General features: G+C 57.0%; 1 protein-coding gene across 11 annotated transcripts in view; it reads left to right on the forward strand.

Annotated features, from left to right (window-relative positions):
- The window catches only part of MEF2D (myocyte enhancer factor 2D), a 74,965-nt gene extending 50,694 nt beyond the window's left edge, over positions 1-24,271 (forward strand). For 7 of the 11 annotated variants that reach the window (XM_040087939.1, XM_040087941.2, XM_040087938.1 and 4 more), the window contains 8 exons: positions 4,595-4,732; positions 8,292-8,502; positions 11,145-11,201; positions 15,211-15,401; positions 15,718-15,738; positions 18,800-18,929; positions 22,210-22,450; positions 23,898-24,271. In XM_040087939.1, the coding sequence (XP_039943873.1) occupies positions 4,595-4,732; positions 8,292-8,502; positions 11,145-11,201; positions 15,211-15,401; positions 15,718-15,738; positions 18,800-18,929; positions 22,210-22,450; positions 23,898-24,228 (1,320 nt within the window). In that variant the 3' untranslated portion in view covers positions 24,229-24,271. Of the gene's footprint in view, positions 1-4,594; positions 4,733-4,865; positions 5,001-8,291; positions 8,503-11,144; positions 11,202-15,210; positions 15,402-15,717; positions 15,739-18,799; positions 18,930-22,209; positions 22,451-23,897 lie in introns of all 11 variants that reach the window. The other 4 variants (XM_058423751.1, XM_058423749.1, XM_058423750.1 and 1 more) reach the window with 4 other exon arrangements.
- Positions 24,272-25,662: the final 1,391 nt, after the last annotated feature.

Below are 25,662 nucleotides of genomic sequence, written 5' to 3' on the forward strand. Positions count from 1 at the left end.
GGGCTAAGCCAAGCACTGCCAGGCTGGGGGCTCTTGGGGCCAAAAGCACTGGTACCACAGCTCAAGGCAGGATGAGTTGCTCTGTCCAAATTACGTTTTAAAACAACATGAGATCTCCCGATTTTTGGTCCTGGGTTGGCGCATCTGAGGGTGGAACTGGTGGCATCCCATCCAGGAAATGTCCTTGGAGGGTTCGTCCCCTGGGTATTTAGTGAGAGGCAGAGCTGCTCCATGCTGAGCATACACAGAACTCCAGAGGGGTTGGTTCCACACCCCAGCTGCCTTTTGGGGTCCATTCCCTGCCAGGACACCCTGTGTTTTTTTAGCTGTGCCAGGGCACGGCAGCGGCTGTCAGGAGTGAGATTCCGCCGTGCTGCTCCTGCGGTTTCTCCGTGCCCGGCAAAGTCCTGGTTATTGCAGGCTTTTAAGTCCGAGAAAATCTCTCTAATGCAGAGAGGGGGGTTTCCTTAATCGGGCGGGGGACAGCTGAGCCCCCAGACAGGCACGCTGGTTGCCACGTGCATGCCCGGCCTGGGATCACGCCGGCTTTGGTCCTCGCTGTCGCTTCTCGTTTCCTCACAGCCTGGCTGACGTGCCAGTTCCTGATAAGGGACTTGGACAGAGCAGAGCTCGCTGGGCACCAGGATGCTCCACAGCCAATTAAAGCCACACAGCCCGTTCTTGCCTTTTCCTTGGCTGAATGTCCTGGAGGGGCTGATTTTCCCCTAATTCTCCTTCCTGGGGTTGTCATTCCCCGGGATGTGTTAAATTGGACATTTTGCAGTGTGCTGGGGAGGTGACAAAATGCAGAGGCAGCTGCCAGTGTCATGTCTTCATCCTCATTCTCATCCTTATCCTCATCCAGACTTCTCCAAAGCCCCGAGTGGTTGAGCCTCCCTTCTCTAAGGGAAGTCAACTGTATCCTGGTTGAGAATCATTTCCTCTCACATGTTCTGCGTTTCCTGCTGCTCTCTTACCCTCTTTGGGTTGGAAATTTGCTCCCATGTGAGCTGGGATCATGGAAGTGAGAATATTTCCTGGCAAAGCAGGATGTGCAGTGGGTCCTGATAGAATAGAGGGACCTGAGTGTGGCAGGGAGAGGGGCAGGTGACGACCGACGCGGGTTTTTGCTGTGGGAAGTTCACACCCTGGTTTTCTCCGAAAATTTTCTGCTGGAGAGGGATTACTTTTAAATCTCTTCCATATGAAAAATCGTTGTGTTCCGCTGTCTGCAGCCCAGTGACAGAAAGGTTTCCTGAAAACCTCTTTGCATCTTCTGTTTTTTCCCTGGCAAAAAGAAAGAGGAGGAATGAGAAGGAAAGTTCTTCTCTAAAAGACCTTGCAGAGATCCCCAAAACCAGGAATCTTTGGGTTTGATTCCCGCTCCAGCAGAATTGTTTTCCTTTTGCATCATCTTGACAAAAAGCTAAAAATGTAGGACACACTTTTTTTTTTTTTTTTTTTTGGTTAAAAGACCCGAAAAGAACCAGCAGCCAACGCCCGTATGGCTGGAAATGGCATTTTGCTGTCCCAAACCTCTCGTTGAGCAGCAGATTGCTGGAAGCCACGCTGCCTTGGCTCGTGTCCTGCTGCGACTCCGGCCCGGTCACTCCCTGCCGGCCGTGCTTCCCGTCCCACTACGCTGCAGATCGGCGCCGTGCTCAGCCTGGAGCTTGTCCCCATCCCCTTCCCTGCAGCTCTAGCAGCCCCTGACGGTGTTACAGGTGACAATCCCAGCTCCAAGGTCACAGTCTCGGTTTGGGGGTCACAGTCCCAGCTCACGCTGCTGCCTGTAGCATCTGGGAAGGAGATTTTTCCCCGTGCACGACTGGCTTGACGCTTCCTGGGGCTGCTGGCGGCTTTGCTGCAGGAACAGGGATGGCGGCACCACAGCTGCTCCTCAGAGCTCAGCTGCTGAGGACCCTCCCCTGCGAGGAGCTGTGGGTCTCCCAGACACTGGAGTTAAGACTGATTCTACAAAGTTGGTGGCTGGGGAGAGCGAGGAGACCGAGGCAGAGCTGGGGCACCAAATGCATTAGGCCCACAGAGAAAGACCTTGGGACAGATGAAGGGGTGATGCTGTGAGCTGTTTCAGGTGAGCAGAGCCACGTCCACCCCATTCCACCGCTTTCCTTGACAGACTTGTTGAGGGAACAATCCCCAGGATGATTTTGTGTGGGCTTAGAAATGGCAAAATGCTGTGACTGGCGGTGGCAGCCCCTCGCTCGTCCCTGTGCTTGGTTCGGGCATCAGTTATGGGCAGAGCTGAGGGCACTGGGAGCTGCCTGAAAACCTCCCTGGTGACAGCACTGCTGCAGCTTTTCGAAAGAAGAATGTTGATGCTTGGCTGAAACCTCTTGAAAAATCCCGTTGTGAGATTCCCCCCTTTGAGGGTCCTGGGGGCGTGGAGGTGGCTCGTTCATCCCCACAACTTCTGAACCTGCCAACAGCTGTTGCTGAAGGAGAGGGGTTTTCAGAGATGTGAGGGATTAACCTTCCCCATTCCTAGGGAGGGATGGGAGGGCAGAGGTGAGAGATTCAGCTCCTGTCCCTGCGAAGGGAATCGTGTCAAGATGGGCACAGCCCCATGTTAGACACCAGAGTCTCTTCAGTGCCTGAATGAAACCCGGCTTCATTGCTTCACTGCTCATGGAACAACTTTTTCCATTTTGCCTCTGAAAGAGAAAAAGGAAAAAACTTTTTTTTTTTTTTTTTTTTTTAGAGAAAAGCTCAACTTTCCGTCTTTCGGCTGAGTCGGTGAAACAAAAGGTTTTGGAAAAAAAAAAATCCACAAAAAGCAGTTTCAAAAAAAAAAAACAAAAAGGCAAAGCTGTTCCTTCCCCACCAGCAGCACCTCTTCCTCTTTTGGGCCATTCTGAGAACAAACAAGGACATGTACCAAAATAGAAAAATAATAAGGAAAAGTCCTCAGGAAGCTGCAGAAAAAGCCCTGGGAATCTCCTGTTCATAGCAGTGACTGATTCCCACTGCTTTTCTCTATAGACAGTCAACACAGGAATTAGGGATACCAGGAATTATTAAGTATTACTAGGTATAAGAATTACTCCTAATCATTATTATTAGATAATTAGTTAATAATTACTAGGTATCAGGAATTACTGGTGTCACTAAACAGGGCATCAGATGCCACCATGGTCAGGAGTGAGTCGGGCACTTCTTTTGTGGAGCTGTATGTGAACGAGGATGTTTCCCCTCTGCAGCTGGATCCAGTAACGAGAGTGAAAATGGCGCTTGGGAAGGCCCAGGAAGGAGAAATTTTAATGGAAAATATTGTGAAAAGCTTCAGCTGGATGGAGAACAGGCCGGGGTGGGTGTGGTGCCCATTGCTTGGCCGTGGCTACCTGGCACAAGCGTCCATCGAGCCCGAGCTGTGGCGCGGAGCAGCGCCCAGCAAATCCCGCCCACAGTGTTCCCAACCCTGCTGGGGACATCCTGGGTTTTATTTGCTCCAGCAGCATTTCCCCCAGAAGCCCTGTGTTTCCTGGGTTTTATTTGCTCCAGCAGCATTTCCCCCAGAAGCCCTGTGCTTCCTGGAGCTCGCAGGTAGCTGAAGAGCCACTCCCAAACACGCTTTGGCCTCAGAACGGAGACGTTTGTTGCTGTTTAGGAAGACAGAGAATTGTCAAGACTTTTTTCTTTTTTCTTTTTTTTTTTTTTTCTCCCTGCTGAATTTGGCATGAAAAGGGATCAAGACTTCCAGGAAATTCTGTAGCTTTGACTTCTAAAAAAAAAAAAAAAAAAAAAAAAGAGAGTTGGCAAGTGCTGGTTCCGTCATAACGCCTAATTGCTTTTGGTATGTTGAAAGTAGAGGGATTCAGAGTGGATCTCAGTTGGCTGCTGGATATGAGTGAGGGACTTTGGGGCCTCACCGGGCTCCTCCTAATGAGGATTGCTTGTCTCACCTCATTACCTCAATGCAGCAGTGCCCGGGACCTTTCCTGTTCCTGAGCCCAGTCTTGGCGTGGGGTTTTCTGCCCGGCGTTGTCACCGTCACCCCCTGTGTCACCCCCAGCAGGGCTCGCAGCTGTCACTGTGCCACATGCACCGTCATGTGACGGTCTTCCTGTGGCACCTTTGCATTTGGCAAACGCCGGTTGTCTGCTTTTGTCAGGGGATTCTGACAAATTGGACAATTCGCCTATAATTTGGGGGTTTATTTTTCCTATCTGGCTGTTTGTAAGCAGGTTTTCCCTGTGTTTTGCAGGACAGCAAAGAACATTACGGTTTTTTTCCCCTTCGTGATGTTGTGCCACCTGAAAGTGACGAAGATGCCTGAGTTCATGCAGGGCCAAATTCAGTCCTGGTGTAAACAGAACCTTTGAAAACAAGGAAGTTTCACTCCGTCGCTCCCCATGCTGTTAATTCCTAAATTAGAGACACCCTGGCGTCAAAACCCAGGGGCTGTCTCGCGACTTTTTAACCCCTTTGAGGTCAGCGACATCTTGGGGTGCTGGTGTTGATCTGTACAGGGGCAAGTCCTGGTCCATCCGGGCCAGGGGATGTTCTTGGGGGGACCTGCCCGTGTTCCCCACCTGCGCTCCCCCATCTCAGACTGTCCCGGTTGTGTTTTCAGACGTTAAGAAAGAAAGGTTTTAACGGCTGTGACAGCCCAGAGCCCGACGGCGACGACTCCATAGACCAGAGCCCCTTGATGGAGGATAAATACCGCAAAGGCAGCGAGGATCTGGATATCCTGTTCAAGCGATACGGTGTAAGTACCCGACCGTGGCTGGAAAACCTTCATTATATGTTCTTTTCTGTTTTGTTTCTCTTGTGTTCGACTTCCCCTCGACCTCGTCCCCCGCTCCCTCCCCGACACCCCCGTGTCCCCCCACACGTAACAGGCGCTGAACAAGAAGCACAGGGAGTGCGAGAGCCCGGAAGGGGATGAAGTGTTTGCGCTGACCCCGCAGACGGAAGAGAAATATAAAAAGATTGATGAGGAGTTTGATAAAATGATGCAGAGTTACCGGCTCGCAGTGAGTAGCTGGTGGCCTGCAGCCCCCTGGTCCCCTCCCCGGTGCCTCCAGGTGATGGGGGGGTGGATTTTGCATGGCTTTGCTTCGGAGCCGTGCCATGCCTTGGGAGCCGATGCCAACAGCCCCTGCAGCCCTGAATGCACCTGGCTCTTGAGGGCCCTTCCTGTTTCCCGTCCTTGAGAAAATGATTCCTACTAGCTCTGGCGTTCCTGACCCTCCTTGGCTCTGGCCAGGCGGTTCAGGAGTGTATTGCTTGTCTCCTCTCCTCTTCTGCAAGTACTGGCCTCCTTTTAGGGCCTCCTTTTTCAGCCTCTTTTCCTCAAAAAACCAGATTTTAGTCTGGGTTTAGATCCCAGTGTTCATGTGAGCTTATGGAGGGTGCTGACCCCTCACATCCTTGCAAAGCTCAGCCTCGTTTGGGCTATTCCACATTAATTCCCCCCAAATCCACCGAGCCCTCAGGACAACTGGTGGCCGTGGCAGAAATCCAGGAAGGTTTTAGCCTGTGATCCCAGAGCTGTCACTGGCACCGGGGTGGCATCAGGACAGTGCTGAAAGGGATTTGTGTCAGGAGACGGGAGGAGGAGGGGGACACGTTTCAAATTAGTTGTTAGTTCAAGGGAGCAGAGACTATTGATGCAGGCAAGGGCTCTTCAGGGGATTAGCCCCGAGTCGCTGCAGCCATAATTAATGCTGCGGGAGCAGGGGGGAGGCTCCTTTTCCAAGGGGTGGATGCAGCACAGAAAAATTACACACACAGCCCTATCCAAGCCCCTCTGTGCTTTGCAAGCCCCCACAAGTTAAAATCCTGGCTTTTCTCGAGAACTGGCCCTTGTGAAATCTCCAGGTTTTATTTTGCTGACTCAGCGCTGCGTTGCTCCACGAGCCTCGCGAAGATCCCAAAATCTGCATTTCCATCCCCTAGATCTCAGGTTGGAGGGGGTGGGGAGGCTGCCCTGAGACCTGGGAAGGCTGAGGAGGTGGAGGAAAGTGGGGTGCAGGTGGTGATGATTTCTGGCAGCTCTGCTGTGCAAGGAGCTCAGCCCCACGAGAGGGATTCAGGGCAGGATTAGCTCTGTCAGGGCACGGATCCACCTCAGCCTCCCTGGTTTCACTAGGGGGTACAGGTTCTCACCCTACCAGGGTGTATGGGGTGAGAGCAGAGCCCCAGCAGGACACACACCCCCCAGCACCTGGCACAAGCCCTGCCACTGGTGGAAATAGGCTCAAAAGCCACCTGAGCTTTGTCCTTTAGTGCAGAATACTCTCATGACCAGGGGCTGCTCAGCATCAAAACGTGTCTGCTGCAAAGGGAGGGCCCCAGGTAGGCACCCCATCATCCGGACCTACCAATCCAAAGGGACAGTCCGTGCCCAGAAGTCGTTTCAGCAGGTGGCATTCAAGTGCTGGGTGTCTCCTCATCAGGGCGTAGCATCTGGCTCCCCCACTAAACCTCCCTGGCAGTACGGGGCCGAGCAGTGCAGGTGGAGCGTGTGCGGTGGAAGAAGACGCTTTTCCGTTTTAACCGCTGGGTTGGTTTTGTGTGTGACCAGAACTAACCCAGCGGGGTGGCCGGGGCAGCTTAACGACAGCCGCGCCTGCTAACGAAAGGCCTTGGCGGGGCTTCTGCCTCTGGTGTTTGCCCTCACTTCTAACGAGAGCAGAAATCCTGGATTATGGCTGATGTGTGCATCTTCTCGCCCAGACTTTGGACCGATGTGCGAACTGCCCCTCGTCGTGCCCTCTCCGGGGCAGGAGGGGCCGGGTGACCTGGGCGTGCCGGGGCAGCGTCAGCCTGACGCTTGTCTGCGGGTGCAGCGGGGTGGAGCTGGATCAAGGCAGACCTCGGCTCTGGGGCCGGTGTATCCGGCTCACGGCTCTGCCACGGTGTTGCTCACGCTGCGGTGTGGAGGAGCTTCAGCTCTTCCTCTCCCTCCCTGGGAATGTTGCGCGCACATGGACGCGTTGGCAGTGATTTATTACACAACGCTGCTCCGGTGTTCGTGCAACGCCCAAGAAACCTTCCTCCTCCTCCTCCTCCTCCTCCAATTCTGCTGCCATGCAGGATGAGCTCCCAGGCTGAGCAGAGGGAGGGCTCCGTGTTCCAGCTCTCCCTGGTGGTGTAGGAATTGCTGAGCCTGTCCCTGTGAGCGGCAGCCCCAGGAGCGGTGCTGCAGCGCAGGCTCAGAGCTGCTGTCCTCGTGGCTTGGCTGCGGCCGCGGGATATCTCTGAAGGACAGGACGCCCTTGGGAGGCAGGTGGGGAGAGTTCCTGGCAGCGAGGCGTGGGTGAGCAGTCCTACTCCTTCCTCCCATCCCCCTCTCTCACCTAAGGAGCAGGACCTATCCAGGAACAGATTTCTGGAGGAGAGTGGGCTGCAAGGCAGTGAGGAGATGCACCAGCTGCAGTGGGGAGACCTCAGCTCCCTCTTCCCTCACTGGTGCAGCCTGTGGGATTCTACCTCTGGCCCCGTGATGGTCCTATTTAGTGCTGGGCTCCTCTCCCTCTCCATCCCAGAGCAAATTAAAGTGGGACTTTAGCAAAGCCCGTGCTAAAGCCTCTAAGCAGGTGCCAGCTCCTGTTAACGAAGAGCAAATCAGTGACATAAGACAAACGGCTGGGATAATCGCAGCAGGTCTGGCTCCCACGGGATGCTGGTGGGTGAAGCTGGTCCTCCACCTGCAGCCAAGGATAGGGCTTTGGCGATGCTCCTGCGTCCCTGGGGTCAGCTCCTCCTTCCCAGCAGCTCCCAGAGGAGACAGGATGGATCCCAGAGTCACCCAGGGGCTCTGTGCAGAACGAGTCTTTCCCAGGTGCTTGGCCATCAGCAGCAGTGCCAGCCCAGAGTGGGGATCCACTGCTGGCTTCCTGCTGGCTGAGAAATGGCCTCATTGAATCCTGCTGGGGGTGAAGGGTAGTGCCAAGCTTGGCTGCTGTCGGTGCTGGTGGGCACAGACCACCAGGCTGGTGCTGGGCTGCTCCCAGCCTCTCCTCCATGCCTGTCCTGAAAACACAGGGGTTAAATAAATACATCCAGAAAACGAGGCCAAAACGGTTGTTTGCAGAGCTCTGGTGTGTCCGACAGGATCGCCCATTGCTCTTCCTGGTGTTCCCTAGCGGGGAACTGAGCTCTGGTGCATCCCCCGCCAAGGTGCCAGTGCTGGTTTGAGCAAAGTGCTGCAGGTCAGCAGTGGAGGTTTGAGGGGACCTGACTGTCTCCCCTTGGTCAGCAGCTGTGCTGTGCTGTGGAACTGGGCTCCGGCTCCCCTTTACCCTCTGCTCTCTGTTCAGTCCACAGTGCCCGCTCCGAACTTCGCCATGCCCGTGACGGTGCCGGTGACCAACCAAAACACGCTGCAGTTCAGCAACCCGGGCAGCTCGCTGGTGACCCAGTCCCTGGTGACCTCCTCGCTGACAGACCCCCGGCTCCTGTCCCCACAGCAGCCAGCATTGCAGAGGAACACAGTGTCCCCAGGGCTGCCGCAGCGGCCCGCCAGTGCAGGTGAGCCACACCGCGCCCCTGTGCACCCTCACCTCATCCTTCCTGCCTGGCTGGGCTTGCAGCGCTGAGCATGGGGCACCCCTGCGGGAGGGGACACCCCTGCTGCTTCCATCCCCTGGCCAGGGGTCCACGTTCCAGCACGTGTGGGTGGCAGGAGCGTCCTGGAAGGGCTGTTGCCCCTCGGTGTATGCTCCTTCCCTCCTGCCAGACATTGATGCCCTCTGTTTGTGCCTTGGCCCCAAACTCAGGGCAACCTCCCCCACCTTACCTAGGTCTCTTTGAGAGCTGGATCCCTGCAGGGCTCTGTTTTGGGTTGGGCAGTGCGAGATGAGTCACCCGGCGCCATTCCCGGGCTCGGGGGTGGCTGCTGGCATCCTGCTCCTCGGTGGCACTCCGGTGACATGGCCGCCTAAAAAGGGCTGTTCTGAGTCGGGCCACGCTGGCTGCAGTTGCCCGTGGGCGATTACTCATGTGGCTCTGCTGACAGATCGGAGGAGCAGTCATTTCCAGCGGGGACTGGCAGCGGGTGACAGAGGCAGGGTGAGGGAGAGGAGTTGTCACCCACGTCCCCTGCAGTGGCAGAGGGGGGACAGGGACAACGTGTGACCACAGCCCAGCTCTCCCATAGTATGATCATAAAAAATAATGGTGTGAGAAAAGCCCCTTTCCTGCTATTTTGGATGTCGCAGATGGTCTGTAAAAGTCGCCCGGGCTGCAAATGGCAGAGCTGGTGCCTGTGACCACTCAGACATCTGGACCCTCAGCCGTGGCCCCTGGGGCTTTGAGAGCTCTGGGGAACTTTGCAAAGGGAATGGATTTGGAGAGAAGGGCTGGGAGGTGCCTCCAGAAGCAGGTGGTGTGGTGGGTCAGGGTGAGCAGGAGGAATGGCCTGGCTGGGATGCAGCAGGAACTGTGGTTCAGAGACAGCTTGTTCGCTCGCTGCTCTCACTGCAGAATCTCCAAAGTGCCTCGGAGTACTCTGGGGCCCCAGACCTGCAGGACAGGGGTCATCCTGCTCTAGGACTGGTCGTAGGGAGCAGCATCTCACTCCAGGCAGGGTGGCAGAGCCCTCCTTGGGCAGAGGCAGCCATCGCTCTGGCTGCAGGGATCTCCTGCCCTCTCGTAGGCCCCTCAGCTGAGAACAGAAGAGGCTTCCTGGTAAAGCAGACCCCTCTGGGGGCTCGCTGTTTCCAGCTCACTCACTGCTCGTTTGAGGGGGATCATTTTGCGGTTGTGAGCACAGAGGTGTTCCAAGTCCGGCCATCTGTGTCTCATTCACTCGCTGCCTGGGACATGGAAGAAATCCTGTTTATAGGAGCCAGGGCCTTGCATGTTAGAAAAACTCTTTTTTTTTTCCCCTACATTTTTTTTTCAGCATTGCACCAGAGCTGGTTGTGTTGTTTCCAAAGCAAATGCACAGCAAGTGCTGGGTGGGTGCCTTGTCGGTGCCTGGTGCTGTTGGCTCGGGGATGGTGTGGGAGAAGGGCAGCCGAGGGGGGGTGTACGGGGCTGGGGGCGGGGTTGGCATCACTCACCCGAGGAGGTGAGCCCTCTTCAGCAGCACAGGCACCAGTGCCTGAGGTGCAAGCCCACAGCAGGGCACACAAAATCCTGGTGGAGTCCCTTCTCTGGGCCTCTGGAGGCACAGGGACCTCTGGCTTTGCGTCCCCGTCCCTTGAGGGGAGGGTGCTGTGGTGTCACATTTGCCACATTTAGTGGGTCACTTCACCCTTTCTCAAGACTCTACAATTTTTGGGACCGCTGCTGTTCCTAACCTTGCTCCCATGTGGGGAGCAACTGTGCTTCCCTGCACGGCAGCACCTCAGCCCTGCCATCCCCTCCAGCTTTCAGGGGCTCGCTGCAAGCCCAAAGCTGAGAGCCACGGGCTGGATAAAGGCTTGTGTCTCAGGTTTCCCCATCTGGGTTGAGAAGGGCTGGGCAGTGGTTAGAGGTGGGGTTTGGCATCGAAAGCCCCTCGTTCACCAGCCCAGGGCTCCGGGTTGACTGCGGTCGCGGCTCCGGAGCCTCCGCGCCAGGCGTGGCCAGGCAGCCCCGGCTGGAGAATAGGTGGCTTTCAGAAATAACTTCATAACAGGGCAGAAAAAAGATCAAGTCTTCTTCCAGGCGAGGCGAAACGTTCTGTTTTTTTGGGAATGAAAAGGTCCAGTTTTCCCCAGCCTGGTGGCGAGCGTGGGGACCATGTTGGGACCACGGGAGTCTGGATCACCGTGGCATCCTGGCAGTGTGGGATGGTTTCCATTCGCTGCGAGCGTTACGGGGGGATTGTGTTTCCCGTCGTACTGCTGGGGCTCTCTCTTCCCCGGCAGCACAGGACCTGTGCCCCCCCAAAGGGGGGCTTGGAATAAAATAGCTGCAGTGTTTTCCAAGCTGCCTCCTTTGGAACAGGTTCCTGTGCACCTGGCTCTTTCCCAAAGGAAACGGATCTGCCTGGATAACATTTCCCAACCTGATCACCAGGAATGCTGTTCATTTTGCCCAGGGCTTTCTCTCCGGGAAGGCAGCCCTGCTTTTTCCCCTCTGCCTTCCTCCGCTGTGCTCCCTGCCTCCCTGCCCCACAAAAGCAGGGATGCTCACCCTGTTTCTGCATTGATGGTGATCCCATCTTGCCGCTTGCTTTGCAGGAGCGATGCTTGGGGGAGACCTGAACAACACGAATGGAGCCTGCCCAAGCCCCGTGGGTAAGTGAGGAACCTTTCAGCCCCGCGCCTCTGGCTCTGTGTGACAGTCTTGCCCTCGGTTTCCCCACGTGCCATAGGGTTTTGCTTTGCTGTTGAGCCCTGCTGGTCCATAGGGAAATGGCTGGGGAAGATTTTGCTGTTCTTGTGGAGCTCCGGGCCAGCGTCTTTGTTGGGGGTGCTGGTTTCAGGACCAAGGAGTCTCCACGTACCCAGGATCTCGAGGAGAGCTGCAGATCAGGGAGGTGACCCCTGAAGACCAGGTTTTGGGGAACTCTGGGTTTAGCTCTTGGTGCTGCAGCTCTGCTGTCCTTGGGTGATGAATTAACACACCATTCCTCCTTGCGCTTGGGCTCTCTAAAGGAACTTTACTGCAAGGAAATAAAGCTCATTAGGGGCCTTTTCCACTGTGAGAGCCTCAGTGCTAATGAGGCTCAGGCCTCATGGCTCAGCTCCTCAGCTGTAAAATGCACTAACAATATCTCCATCCCCACATCTGCCTCTGCTGTCTGCAGGCTGAGGATGTTGAACCACTGCTGGTGTAGGCACAGCCCAAAAACCAGCAACGGCCCTGGGTCCTGCTGGGAAGCAGCTGCTGCTATCGGCACTGGGCTTGGCGGTGGTCCCAGGCTTGGCGGGGTAGATGCCATCCGTCCCAGGGCAAAGGCAGCCTTGCTCCAGGAACCTGACTCCCCCGCCCCTTCTGGGCCGTTTTGCAGTGCGTGTCCAGCCGACACCACGGAGAAGGACTGTGGAATTCCACATTGCCCCAGTTAAAGCCAAACTGGAGCCAGGTCCTGCTGGTTTTTGGGTGGGATTGGTCCAGTTGTGGTTCTGCAGCACGGTGGCCACCTGACCCCATCCCCTGCGCTCTGTCTGCTGCCAGGAATAACCATTTCCCTGTGCTGGGTAGCAGCCGTGCCAGTGCCAGGGGGAATTCTTCACAGAGCAAAACCTGCCAGGGTGGTTTGTGGGGCAGTGTCTCCCCGGGTTCTCACAGCACCCAGCACGGGGCTTTGCTGATCCTTGAGGGCAGAGGGAAGGGGCCATGGTGCCGTGGCCCCCGGGCACCTCTGCGGCCCCCATTCCCTGCAGCCGCCCCCGTGTCAGCTGTCGGGAGCAGCCATGGCGGGTGCAGAGTTTGGCAGGGCCCGTGAATGTCAGCATTGACGTCACCGAAGCATTCCCTGCGTTCCTGCTGCCACTGCAGGAAATGGGTGTGAGGAGCAGGGACAGCCCGGCTGTGGCCGGCCCCGGACCCCTGCTGTCCCCAGACCCCCGCCCTCCCTGGGGCTCCCCTGTGGCTGCAGGAGGGGACTGTGGCTCTGGTTCTGGCACTGCAGTTGCAGTTTTCCAATACCTGGTGCATCTCCTCCTCCTTCTCCTCCTTCTCCTCCTTCTCCTCCCTTGCAGTCTCTGCAGCACTGAGTGATCACCTGCTGCCTCTGAGTCATCAGCTGCGGGTGCCTCTGGCCGGATCCTGCAGCGATGTCGCTGTGTCCCTGCATCCTGCCCACGCTCCGTGGCGTGTGCTATCCTCAGGATGCAGCACCTGGTCCACCCCGCCTGGCCCGTGGCGGGATGCTGAGCCCTGGCTGTCTCTGCTCAAATTCACTCGGTGGTGGTGCAAAGGCAGGCCGGGGTGCTCCTCTTTTAGATTCTTTTTTCTGGTGGGAGCCCTTGGTTGGGAAGTCCTGGTGGGAGCGCAGCCCTTCTCGCTCTGGGGTGGCCAGATCCATGCTGGGTGGACACGGCAAGGACAGCAGCAGTGACAGCCCAAGGCTGTCAGGGGCTTTCCCCGTTTTTCAGGTGGTTTCAGGGTCCTTTGCTCCCCTGCACAGCTCTGAGCCAAGCCGAAGGAAGAGACGGAGTTCTCAGGTTTAGATTTTTCAACGTTGCATACTTCGTTTATTGTTTCTTATCTTAAAATTTTCCCGGAGTCCGACAAGATGTTTGCAGCTGCATGGATTCCTCACGTCTCCCCCTGAGCTGGGTTGTCCTTATTCTTTTATACTAATAACTACATATTTCTTGTTTACTATTTCTTACCAATGTCTATCACTATCACTAAAAAGGTCATCTTTACTCTGACCCAATCCTCACTAACTACTTTGTGCCACGTCAATGCAGCAATGGAGCGAGGGAGGGAGAAGAAGAAGAAGGAGACAACGCCCCAGATTCTCCATCTTGTCCCCATTCACCTCAATGCTAGGAACCCAAAATCACTATTTTCTCACCCTGTGATAAGCTAAACTACTATTTTTCACATTCTTGTGGCCTGTAAACCTTCTCTCAGTGTAGGAAGTTTTTCCCATGGACTGAAATCAAAGCCAGTGTCTCTCTGAGCTCTGGGCTGGGGTCCCAGACCCCGCTGCCCAGGTCCCTGACCCTCCAGGGCAACCAAAGGAATGCCCTGGACTCCAGCATCAGGCCACCCATCTTTGGGGGTGAGTGGCAGCACTGGAACCCAAACCAGCTCCTCTCCAGCCCACGGAGCCACCCCAATCCACAGCCCAGGTCATGCTCAGATAACGTGGTGTGCCTCAAACACTGAGCCACCGTGAGAGCCCCGTGTGCATCCGTGCCGGTGGTGCCTTGGGAAGGAGAACATCAAAGGGTTTAACTTTTTTTTTTTTGGCTTTTCCGTGGCCACCAGCACTGCGGGGAGCCAAGTTCATCTGAGGAATTTCTGCACCTTTGTTGTTAATAAATCTAAAAGCCAGTGGCCTTGTGAGCAGGATTCCAGCAGCTCACGGTGCCCGGAGGTGCCAGGGCCTGATGCACCAGGCACATGCCTTATGCACAGCGGCTCCCGGTGATTTGGGACTGGGAGGACACCTCGCTGTGGACAGGAGGGTTGGTCCTCTCCCTCCATCAGGGACATGGATGCCACAGTTGCCAGCCTGCAACAGCTTGGCCACCATGGGTGTCCCTGATGGCAGCTGCCAGGCACCCTGGGGCCATCTGTGGGATCACAGCTGCGGCTCCCAGGGATCGTGGCCACCCCCTGTGCCTGGTTCAGCCCAGCCCGGCCCTGTCCAGCCCGGGACAGCTCTGGGGAGGCGGCGGCTGGCGCTCGGCCCCCACACGCTGCGGCTGCGGCGTCACTGGCACCAGCCGCCTGCTGAAATGCAGATGCAGCGCAATGGTAGATGTGATTAATAATGCAATCAGCGACCTATTTTCCCGGTCTAACGTGCAATGAATATGAGGGCTGAATCCTGGTGATTGCTGAACGCCTTTCTATCTTTGGGGCCTATTCATGAAAAAAAAACCAACCCTCATCAGAACAGTAATCTGATCCAATTTATTCCTTTCCTGATGTTCATCAAATCTTTTCCTTTTTATTTTTTTTTTCTTCCTTTCCTTTCTTCTTTTTTTTCCCTTCTCTTTGCACATAAAATCCTTAAGTGGGGCAGCAGGAGGAGAAGGAGAGAACCTTAGATCTTCAAAGGGGCAGTGGGGGCAGTGAACTGAGTCCTCACTCTGCCACAGCCCCGTTTCACTGCCCCAGTACCATAAAGAGACCTTAAAAGCGAGTGCACCAGTCGTTACCCATCTTGGCAGGGCTGACCAAGAAAGACCCTGGCTGCGCATCAGGCTCTGGGATTTGCTAGGTGTTACTGCAGGAACAAGGGGGCGTCCCTGCAGGTTGAGGAGCTGCCCTGAGCGCTGTGGGCTCGGGGCTACTGCCTGTCCTGACTTCACCCTGCAGGTTGAACAGGATGCAGGAGGGTTTTGGGGAGCGGTGAGCCTGCCGCGGAGCAGGAGGGTTTTGGGGAGCCTGGGGGGGTGCAGTGCTGCTCTCCCACAAGAAGGAGCACTCATGGAGCCCCACTGCAGCACCGCTCACCGTCCCTATGTTTACCACAGCTGTGCATTCGCCATGGCGATGTATTCATCACCATGCATTCACCATTGCCCCGTGTTCACCACCCTGCGTTTGCCACTGCCACGCATCCCACCGTCGCCATGCCTTCACCTCCTTCCTCTCTGTCCTCCGTTCCCGCAGGAAATGGCTACGTCAGTGCCAGAGCCTCTCCGGGTCTCCTTCCCGTGTCCAACGGCAGCAGCCTGGGCAAGATCATCCCGGCCAAGTCCCCGCCGCCACCCTCGCACGGCACGCAGCTGGCCACCAACAGCCGCAAGCCGGACCTGCGCGTGATCACCTCTCAGAGCGGCAAGGGGCTGATGCATCATCTGGTGAGTGCCCGCGCCTCTGCTGGGACCCAGCGTGGGCTGGCGCCGGCTCCCCTGCCAGCGCACGGGCCGCGGGGGAACTCGGTGCTGTAGCGGCGGGAGCTGGCTGGGGCCGTGCTGGAGGGGAGATCCGAGAAGGAAGGGCTCGGATTCCTGCCTGCAGCATCCCGGATGATGCGAAGCCTGCACCGGGCACTGCTCTAACCTGTCTGTGCCCCGTGAAGGCGAGGGTGCGGTGCCAGCGGGAGCAGTCGCGGCGGGCGTAGGGTGCTTGAGTTAACGGTGCCTCTCGGTTCTCTCCCTGTTCTCCCACGGACAGACCGAGGACCACTTGGCTCTGGTGAGTTCCCCGCTGAGCGTGCATGGCGGTATGGTGGGACATGGGCTGCTTGTCCCTTCGGTCCTGCCCGGGCTTGGCGAGGCATGGGGCACACACAGGGGGTGGACACTGGCTCCCTTGTGTTGGAAGTGTGGCGAGATGTGGTTCACCGGTGTTACATCCAGTCCTGCTGCAGAAAATAAGTCCCAAGAAAAACAGGCTATTAGGAAAACCAGGTTCCCCGTGGAAAAGAAGGAGCTGCCATGAGCTGCAAAGGCGCCTGTTTATCCACCAAGGCCAAAATTGCTGTGTGAGTCCCCCTGGGGAGGTCAGCCAGGGTCCCTTTGGGGACTGTGGAGCTGGGCTGGGCACAGCCACTGCCCTGGACCTGCCCACGGGGCTTTGCTGGAACCACCACAGCTACAGCACAGGGAGACCTGGCCCATTGCCAGCACATGAGATACAGGGAGTAAATCAGGCTCTTCCCATATTAAAGATATTATTTAAAGCCTGCGTAAATCCACTGGCTGGCTAGTGCACTCCCTAAACCTCTCTTGTGCACGGGGCAGTTTTCTGTGTTATTTTTACGGCGTTTTTCCCTCTCCCTGCCAGCAAAGTGAATGCCACCTTGTTTGTGGCAAGGATTCACTCTGCTCCGTTGCTATTCTGGTGCAGGGCAGATGGGAGACATGTCAGTGCAGCAAGGGAAGGGCAAGAGCTGCTGCGGGATGCAGCTCTCCAAAAACACAGGAGAAAGCCAATCCCTCTGGCAGCCTGTACAGAGACACTCTTGGCCAGGGCAAGGATGGGCCAGAGCTTTGGCAGACAGGAATTCTGCTGCTCTTTGTGTCCCCAAACCCTTCATGCTTAGTGGCCCGCTTCCTGCATCTCCGTGCCTCAGTTTCCCCATGTTTGGAGGGAGACCGGTCACTCCCCACCTCCCCATCTGCTCATTCCTGATCCCACTGCCTGGGGCATTCCCTGGCTACACACTGAAGCAGCATTAGGTAAAAAATCCACTGGGGTGGCATTTGCAGTTTTAATTGTTGGTCTGAGTTAGCCTGATGGGTTTTTGCTTGAAGTGAAAAACAAACTCACCCCAACCAAGGTGGCAGCAGGGAGGTGGAGGGTGGTGGAACGTGGGCAGGGTGGCACAGGGACCTTGGCACTGCTGGATCAGGAAGGGGACTGCAGAGTGTTGTCCCTGCAGATCTCTCCTGCCTGGTGCTCATGCCCCCCTGCTCCGCTAACCTTCTCCCCACTTTTGCTCCCTCCATATTGCTCAACCTACACACCAGATCCTCTCTCCAAACGGCAGCTCCCACCTCTTCCCAGGCAGCTGCGAGATGAGTCAGCCACCCCTCTGCTGTGTCCCCACTGCCCTGCCGCCCTCAGCGCTGCTCCTGCAGCTCTGAGCATGCTCTCCACCCTTAGGGGGTTCAGAGAGGCATCCCCCCGTTTCTCTCCACTCTCCTAACGTGCCAAGAGCAGCAGGGTCCGTGCCCTGGATCCATTCCCTGGGAGCATGCTGCATGGTGTGTTAGCAACTGGAGCGTTGTCTGTGGGCATGGGGTGTGAGCAGCACGATGTGGGGGGCAGCTTGCACACCTCCCCCCTGCATGGATTGTGGTGAAAATCGGGGTGCTTCCCTCAGCGCAGCTGGGGCTGACATCCCCACGCTCACCTTGCGGTGTCACGGAGGTTCCTGGGGCTGGCACAGCCTGCCCGGCCCGTGTCCGCCCAGCCCAGCCCTGTGCCCGTGCTCTCCCAGGAGAGCCCTGGAGAGAGGGGCAGAGGGGATGGGGCTGTGGGGGCTGCATCCCACTGGGCTGGCTCGGGGACTCACGTGGGCAGGACAGGACCAGGGCTGTGTCTTGCCTCCTGTGAAAACATCTCTTGCCACGTCCTTAACCCACAGCAGTGGGCATGGCCAAAGGTGGCTGCCAGCAGGATGTGTGCCAGGAAAACCCACTGCTGCAGCCCCCGAGGGCTTTAGCAATTAGAGCCCTGGTAATCGCCTTCCCCGGGCCACAGGAGGGACCTGCAGTGTGTGGGCGCAGGGTGAGCAAATCCTACACAGCCAGGTGCTGTTGCCCTCTGGAGGTGGCCAGGGCAGGGTTTTGGCCTCCAGCCGTGTGCCAGGAGAGTCTCCGTGGCCATGGGGAAGCGTTGCAGAGTCTGTGCCCAGCCCTGCACGGCCCTGGGAGCCCTCAGCTCCACGGGAAGGCTGCTCACTGTGGCCCAGCCAGCCTCGTGCCAGGCGTGGTTTAAGCTGGGCACTGCCCCAGTCTTCACAGGGTGACGTGTGCTGGGGTGCTTCGGATTAGAGTCAAGCTTCTTGAGTCTGATTTAAATCAGATCAGCAGAGACAGCCCAGATTATCTGTCTTGTAAACAGGGCTGAATCTGACCTATAGATCCGCCCACGAAACAGGCTGGAAAATCGTGGGGAGAGGTTGGTGTGCACCATTCCAAGGGCACAATTTTTCCACAGTGGACCTGCTGGTACCTGACTCAACCAAAACCTTGTGAGGGCACCAAACTGGCAGGTTTCCGAGCACTGGACTTGGAGTTCAGCGATGCCAGAGTCCCTTTAAAATCCTGAGGCCAATTCTTAGCTTCCCTTGGGGCAGGGGCTTGTTCTTGGCCACGAGAGCTGCAGGGAGATGTCAGCTCTGTGCTGCCTCAGCCGGTCTTGGTTTGCTTTGGTGCCTTTGTCACTCCTTGGAAGCTCAGCAAGCCTCACGTGCAACCTTTGGAAAGCAGTGAGGAATTGTCTGAGGCATCCTGCTGATATTCCCTCTCCGTGCACACAGGGACATGGCTGGTGCTGGTGGGTGAAGGCCAGCCCTGGGCAGGACGGGGACTCAAGGCTGTGACCTGCAGATGAGTGTCACAAGGTCCAGAGTGTCAGCAGCTGGTGTGGTTTGTGCTTTTTTGCAGTGTGGAATGGCCAGAGCATCGATCCTGCTCGTCCCATGGTCTCCACGCTCAGCCCCGGGGGGTTTGGGAGGGTCATAACCCACAGGCACCACCAAATCCAACCACCTGGGCTTTAACTCCCTCCCTGTTTGCTCCCGCAGCAAAACACGCAGCGGTTGGGTGTCTCTCAAGCAACTCACTCTCTAACCACACCAGTTGTTTCCGTGGCGACTCCAAGTTTGCTGACGCAGGGTCTGCCCTTCTCGGCCATGCCCACAGCCTACAACACAGGTAAGACATGGCCAGGGCAGAGCTCTGGGGTGGGTCAGTCAACACGAGGGGGAGATGTGCTGCTGCAGGCACGCGCCTGGTGCTCCCCGAGCAGCTGCAGTGATGCTCCTGGAACTCGAGCATGAGTCCAAGGGTTCCACAGGATTAAAATCGAGGGGAAACTCGTTTTGTGTAAGTGGTGAGAACTCACTGTCATAGCCAGGAGGGCTGTGGGGGCTGCTGCAGCCCATTGCGCTCTGCAAGTGGATGCTGATTACAGCTGCACCCATCCCCTGGCTCTCAGAGTTCAGGGGATGTCGTAATAGTGACAACGAGCATAGGCCCCCCCCCCCCAAAAGTTTGGGAAGAATGCAAACCAGCCTGCTCAAAGGCACATCTGATTTGGGCTGGTGGATTGAAATCAGCCTGAGGCGACAGTGGCAGTGCACCTGCCCAGGCAGAAGGGTTGTTCATCTATCACCTGTCAGACCTCCACCAAGACTCAGGACTTGCTGGCTGCCTGCGTAACTTGTTCTGGTCGAGAGAAAAGTTTGCAGAAATGTAAAAAGCTGCTTGTCTGGAAGAAGCCAGAAGTGGCGTGTTGGGAACTCCCTCTGCTAATTAGTAGGTGTAGCCCCAAAGATGCCGGTTGTGCGTGATGAGGCTCCTCTCCCTGCGTGACCATGCGGTTTACCAGCCAGGCTGGGCACAGCCAGAGTCCCCAAAATAGGTTTTAATTGAGCCCTGTGCCGTTGTTCAGGGCGGAGGGGCCTGAGTTTCAGCTCTCTGTAGTTATTTTTTTCTCACAGCTGACCATGGGTAGAGCCGTGTTCCTGCCCAAGTCCCGGTGGTGTCTGTGCTGAGGTGTTTGCTGTGGGGGTGAGCGTGGGGGGCACCGCTGTAGGGTGCAAGCTCTGAACCTGGCAGTTCTGCCAGAGCTGCCCTGTTAGTTGGATGGGAAATGTCTTGATTTGTGAAGGGTCTGGAGCACAAAGAGCTGAGGGGTTCAGTCTGGAGAAAAGGAATCTTGGGGGGGCTTCCTCACTCTCCACAATTTCCTGACAGGAGGGGGCAGCCAGGTGGGGATCGGGCTCTGCTCCCAGGTTACATAGGACAGGACAAGAGGAAACGGCCTCAGGTTGTGCCAGGTGAGGTTTAGGTGGAATATTAGGGAGAAATTCTATGTGGAAAAGGTGTTCAGGCTTTGGGAGAGGCTGTCCGGGGCAGTGTTGTCACCATGCCTGGAGGGATTTAACAGACATGAGGCTGTGACACCTGGGGACATGGATTAGCGGTGGCCTTGGCAGTGCTGGGGGAACAGTTGGACTCGGTGGTCTTGGACAGCCTTTCCAACCTAAATAATTCTGTGATTCTGTGATGCTGCAGAGGTGATCATTGTGTGGGTGGTGTAGGGGTGCGGATGCCCTGAGCGGACTCCCAGCCTGCAGCACTGCCACTTGTCCTTCCCAGGACTCACCTGTTAACTGGGTGGATCTTGCCTGGCTTTCAGGCTGGTGCAGTTCTGCTGAGCTGCCCTCTGGCCAGAGTTCTGTGCCCTTTCCTGAGCTGCCGCTGCCCCTGGGTTCAGTCAAACCTGACCATTCCCAGCTCTGTGATCAGGGGCAGCTCCATCTCAAGCCCTGGTGGGGGCTGCAGGGGCAGCCACCAGAGAGTCAGGAGCTCCCAGACCAGAACAGCCAGTGCAGGGGGTGGAGGATGGTGTGGAGCAGGGAATCCGCTGCCAGGATATTGGGTGGGGTGTGCCAGGGATCCGCCAGTGGCGTTGGCAGCAGTTCAGCACCGTCACAGCCACCTCTGTGTGTGCTGCTGGGGTGGGGACAGCCGAAACCACAAGACACCCAAAATTAGAGAGAGAAATGGGGAGGAGAGGGTGCCAGGAGGGTTTGATGGGTCTCTGTGTCAGGCTGACATGGCTGGCCAAGCTTTGACCATCTCCTGAAGGAGCAGCGCTTTCCTCCCTGGCTTTCTCCAGCGGCGGTCACGCCCTTTGTAAAATTCCAGTCTGGTGCGAGGTGCCCCACTGGGATTTTCGGTGTTCCCGAGGTTCTGCATGGGAAAGGCATTGCCCTGCAAGGGGGGCAGGGGGGAGCCAGGGTAGCGGGGCGTGGGGTGCCCGTGGAGGGGGGACACGGTGACAGTGACGTGTCCCCATGGCGGGCGGGGAGCGCCCCCTGCTGCCACCCGGGGCACTGTGTGCGTGGGGCTGTCCCAGGCATGGGTGGGGCTGTCTCAGGTGTGCCCCAGGTAGAGGTGGGGGTACCCCAGGCACAGGTGAGGGTGCCCCAGGCACAGGTCAGATTGCCTCAGATACAGGTGAGGATGCCCCAGGCAGAGGTGGAGATGCCCCAGGTACAGGTGAGGGTACCCCAGGTACAGGTGCGGATGCCCCAGGCACAGGTGAGATTGCCCCAGACACAGGTGAGGGTGCCCGAGGCACAGGTGAAGGTGCCCCAGGCACAGGTGAGATTGCCCCAGGCACAGGGGGTGATGCCCCAGGCACAGGTCAGATTGCCTCAGATACAGGTGAGGATGCCCCAGGCAGAGGTGAGATTGCCCCAGGCACAGGTGGTGATGCACCAGGTACAGGTGAAGGTGCCCCAGGTACAGGTGGGTGTCAGCTGCCGGGGTTCGCTGTCCCAGGAGGGGAGGAGGTGTGTCTGTGCATTGTACACCTGGCTGGAGGTGGCTCTGGGGGTCTCACATGCTCATGGCCCTTCCTGAAGCCATCATGAGGCTGCTCTGGCCACTGCTGTGCCTGGGGACAGGGGCACTGGTGGGTGCCACTGGTGGGTGGGGTCCTGCCAGCAGCTCATGCCTTGAGGGTGGAAGACAACTGGATATAAGGAGGAAATTGTTTATACTGAGGGTGGTGAGGTGCTGGCACAGGTTTCCCAGAGAAGCCGTGGCTGCCCTACTCGTGGAAGTGTCCAGGGCCAGGTTGGACAGGGCTTGGAGCAACCTGGGGTAGTGGAAAGTGTCCCTGCATGTTGGAGTAGATGGCCTTTAAGTGTCCCTCCGGTGCCACTTTGTTGGTGCAGTGTTTGCTCATACGTTGGACTGGATCTCAAAGGTCTTTTCCAACCGAATTGATTCTGTGACTCCTACACAAACCGTTTCACACACGCTGGTTGTCTTCCGGCCAGCGTCCCTGTGCTGCACGAGCCGACATTCCATACACTGTGTATTTGTGTCTCCTGTGGGTCTCCATCCTCTCTCAGTGCCCGGGGCACTGTGGGGGCAGGTTTGACATTGGAATGACTGCAGGGCTCCTTCCTTCCAGATTATCAGCTGACGAGCGCCGAGCTGTCCTCGCTGCCGGCGTTCAGCTCACCTGGAGGGCTGTCCCTTGGCAACATCTCTGCCTGGCAGCAGCAGCAGCAGCAGCAGCAGCAACAGCAGCAGCAGCAGCAACAGCAACAACAGCAGCAACAGCAGCAACAGCAACAACAGCAACAACAGCAGCAGCAACAGCCGCAGCAGCAGCAGCAGCACCTGGTCCCGGTGTCGCTAGGAAACTTAATGTGAGTGACACAAGAGGGAAATGGGGAATTTCCTCTGAGGGTGCCAAACCTGCAGAGCCCCAGCCGTGATTGCTCCCTGGGTTCTCCCAGTATCAAGCCCTGGTGGGCCCACGCTGTGTTCCTGGGGGGCAGGAGCTGTGTGCCCGTGCACAGCTGCAGGAGGGCCCAGCACAGCTGGCTTGTGAAGTTTGGGGAGTCCTGTCCCTGTCGCTGTAGGAGTGACCCAGAGTCCCTGGCTAAGATCAGGGGACGCTCGTCCTGCTGCCTGTCCGCAGTGGGATTGATCCCTGCACTCACCTGGGGGGGTTTAGAATCAGCCAGAGGCAGCGTTAGATGGGATGAGCAGTGCAGGGTAAGGTGCCTGGAATTGTGCCCTGCTGGTGTGGAAGAAGGTGGCTTTTGGTATTGCAAAGAGATTGCTTTTCTCCAGGGCAGAAGATACAAGCACTTGCATCTTAGAGCTGGAGTTTTGATGTAGATCTGCTTTTAATCTGGAATAAAGCATCCACACACAGAATTGCACAGTCCAAATAAAGATTTAAGCCGCTTGTCCGTGATCACATGGAGACGGTGAGACAAAGAGAGGCAGGAGTTGAAGGGGGGGATCAATGACTGCCCCAGCCACTGAGTCAAAGACACTGACATTTCCACCATGGATGGATGGATGGAGAAATGCATGGAGGAGCTGAGGGGGGCATGAATAGAGGACTGGAAGGACAGATGAACAGATGCAGGGGTGGGATAGATGGATGGATGGAGGGGTGGATGCATGGACCAGGTTTTTGTGTCGGAGTGCAGTGTTTCCTCACTGCCTGATGCGTGTTTTCCAGGCAGGGCAGGCAGCAGCTTCCTCAGTAGCTGCCTGGGCCTCCTGTGCTCGTGGGGCCGTAGGATGTGTGGAAAGGCTGGACAAAATTGCGTGTTGCAGTAGAGGTTGAGGAGGTTCCCAATTTTGAGCAAAACCACCTGGCTGAGCCCTGTGCTGGGTCTGTGCTGCCCACAGGGATGCTGGGGCAGAGCCATAGGGACACCCAGGGGTGTCACAGCCCGTCCCACTTCTCACTGAGGGACAGTGGGTGGGATGGGGCTGGATCACAGAGTGCTGGGGGAGGAGGGATGCTGCCCACAGGGTCTGATCCCAGCTCGGTACTGATGTGTTCCAGTGACTTGCAGAGATTATGAATTCTGGAGTCACAGTTCTGATTCTGAAGTCATAATTCTGTTTATGAATCCAGATTAATAATTAATCCAGGTTTATAATCCAGATTTATAATCAAGGCTGTAGTGTGTGCAGGTTCTGAAGTTTGTGCGCTGGAAGGTAAAAGGCCTCCAAAAAGATAATAATGAGAGATTTCCCATTATCTCCTCTTCCACCTTTTTCTCCCCCTCCTGCCCTTCTCTTCCTCCTCCTCTCCCAACCTCTTCCCTCCACCTTCTGGATGCCCAGACAAGGGAGTCACTTGTCCCACACCACCACTTTGACTGTCAACACCAACCCCAACATCAGCATCAAGTCGGAGCCCGTCTCGCCCAACCGGGAGAGGAACACTGCCACCCCGCTCAGCACCTTCCCCCACCAGCCCCGGCACGAGCCCACCGGCCGCTCGCCCGTCGACAGCCTCAGCAGCAACACCAGCTCCTACGAGGGCAGCAGCGAGCGGGACGATCCCGCCCGCCCCGATTTCGGCTCGTCCCTGGGCCTCCTGCGATCCACCAGCGAGCCCGAGGGGGAGAGCCCCTCCGTAAAGCGCATGCGGTTGGATACCTGGGTCACATAACGGGTCCCTGCCGTCCCTGGGGAGCTCCAGCAGGGCCGCGGGGAGGGGCTGGGAGGGGGCGGGAAGGGGGCGAAACGGGTGATGGGGATGGGCTGGGGTTGGGGCGGGGTGGGGGGGGGGGGAAATTATCATAAACTGCCTGAGAAATAGCTTTAGGATTTTGTAGGCATTCATTCTAGCACAGCAGGCGACGCACGCAGTACGCACGGCGCTCCTCGGGCGCGGGCGCGGGGACGGCCGGGTGCGTGGGAACGGGGGGCTGCAGTGGGATTATCCGTGTCCTCGGCGGAAGCGGCAGCCCCTGGCGATGCTCCCCCGCGGGCGGGCGGGCTGGGCACTCGGTGCCCACTGGCTGGCAAGAGCCCGGGAAGCGGGACTGCATCCCTGAGGCAGAGCGCCTGCGGCGGGATGGGCACAGAACACCCCCGAACCGCACTTTCCTGGCCGTTCCGGGGTGTTCCCGGGTCTGCGCTCAGGGAAGGGCAGTTCGGACGTGAGCCGGCTCTCTGGAAGCTTGAAGGGCTTTGGTAGGCACAGATTTTCCTCCAAAAGGGTTTTTTCCTACACTGATTTTCCTAAACCAGCTGAGAAGGGAGGGTGAGGCATCTCAGAGAGCCCAGCTTTTCATATGAAACAGGATGCAGCCGCATCCACGGCCTGCTTGAGCCCCCTGGAGCCTGGAAAGCTGCGTCAGGGGAGTAAGAGGCAGATTTTTAAGGCGTAATCCTGTTTGCATGACGAGTGGATGCAGACAGCATCCTTCCTACCAGAGCAGGGAACCGCAGTGTTTCTGACCAGGGTGATTGGAACACTGGAGTTCCCATTTCCCAGGAACGCCTCACCTCCACCTGGGCACAGCCGGTATGTGCAGAGGGGATGCGTTAGTGCTGGTTTTGAAAGCAAATGGTGGGTTTTAACAAACCACATCCACAAAAGCGTTTTAGAAACGCCTTCACATTGCACGTGGGCCAAAGCTTTGAATCAGGAAAATGGGAAGAAACTGTTCTTTTACTGAAAGATGCAACTGAAGTGATCCTAGGGAGATTTTGCCTGAAGGTTTCTAGGCCTCAAAAGGTGACGGTGAGCTGTGCAGAAAATCTGCTTGAGCCTCGAGTAGTGATTTAGTGGAAGGAAAAAGGAAAAACCGAGGAATATCCTCACGTTGCCACTTGGCTCTGGCAGTTTCCCAGGGATGGGTGTCAGCACCCATAATCCCAAAACGCATCAGCCTGCTCATGGTTGGAGGGTTTGGAGGAGAAGGGACCGTTCCTGGCTGGCACAGCCATTAGGGATGGGCTTTCTCCCTGCAGGCGCTCTCCTCAGGGATGCCGGTCCCCCGTCCCCCTCCCAGCCTGCTGCCCTGTCACCCTCTGCAGGGACACCCCAGCCCCCCTCATCCCTGGGCTCGCGGTCCCAAACTGGCACAAAACCTGC

The sequence above is a fragment of the Hirundo rustica genome, chromosome 29 (assembly GCF_015227805.2).
Source record: "Hirundo rustica isolate bHirRus1 chromosome 29, bHirRus1.pri.v3, whole genome shotgun sequence".
NCBI classification, from domain to species: domain Eukaryota; kingdom Metazoa; phylum Chordata; class Aves; order Passeriformes; family Hirundinidae; genus Hirundo; species Hirundo rustica.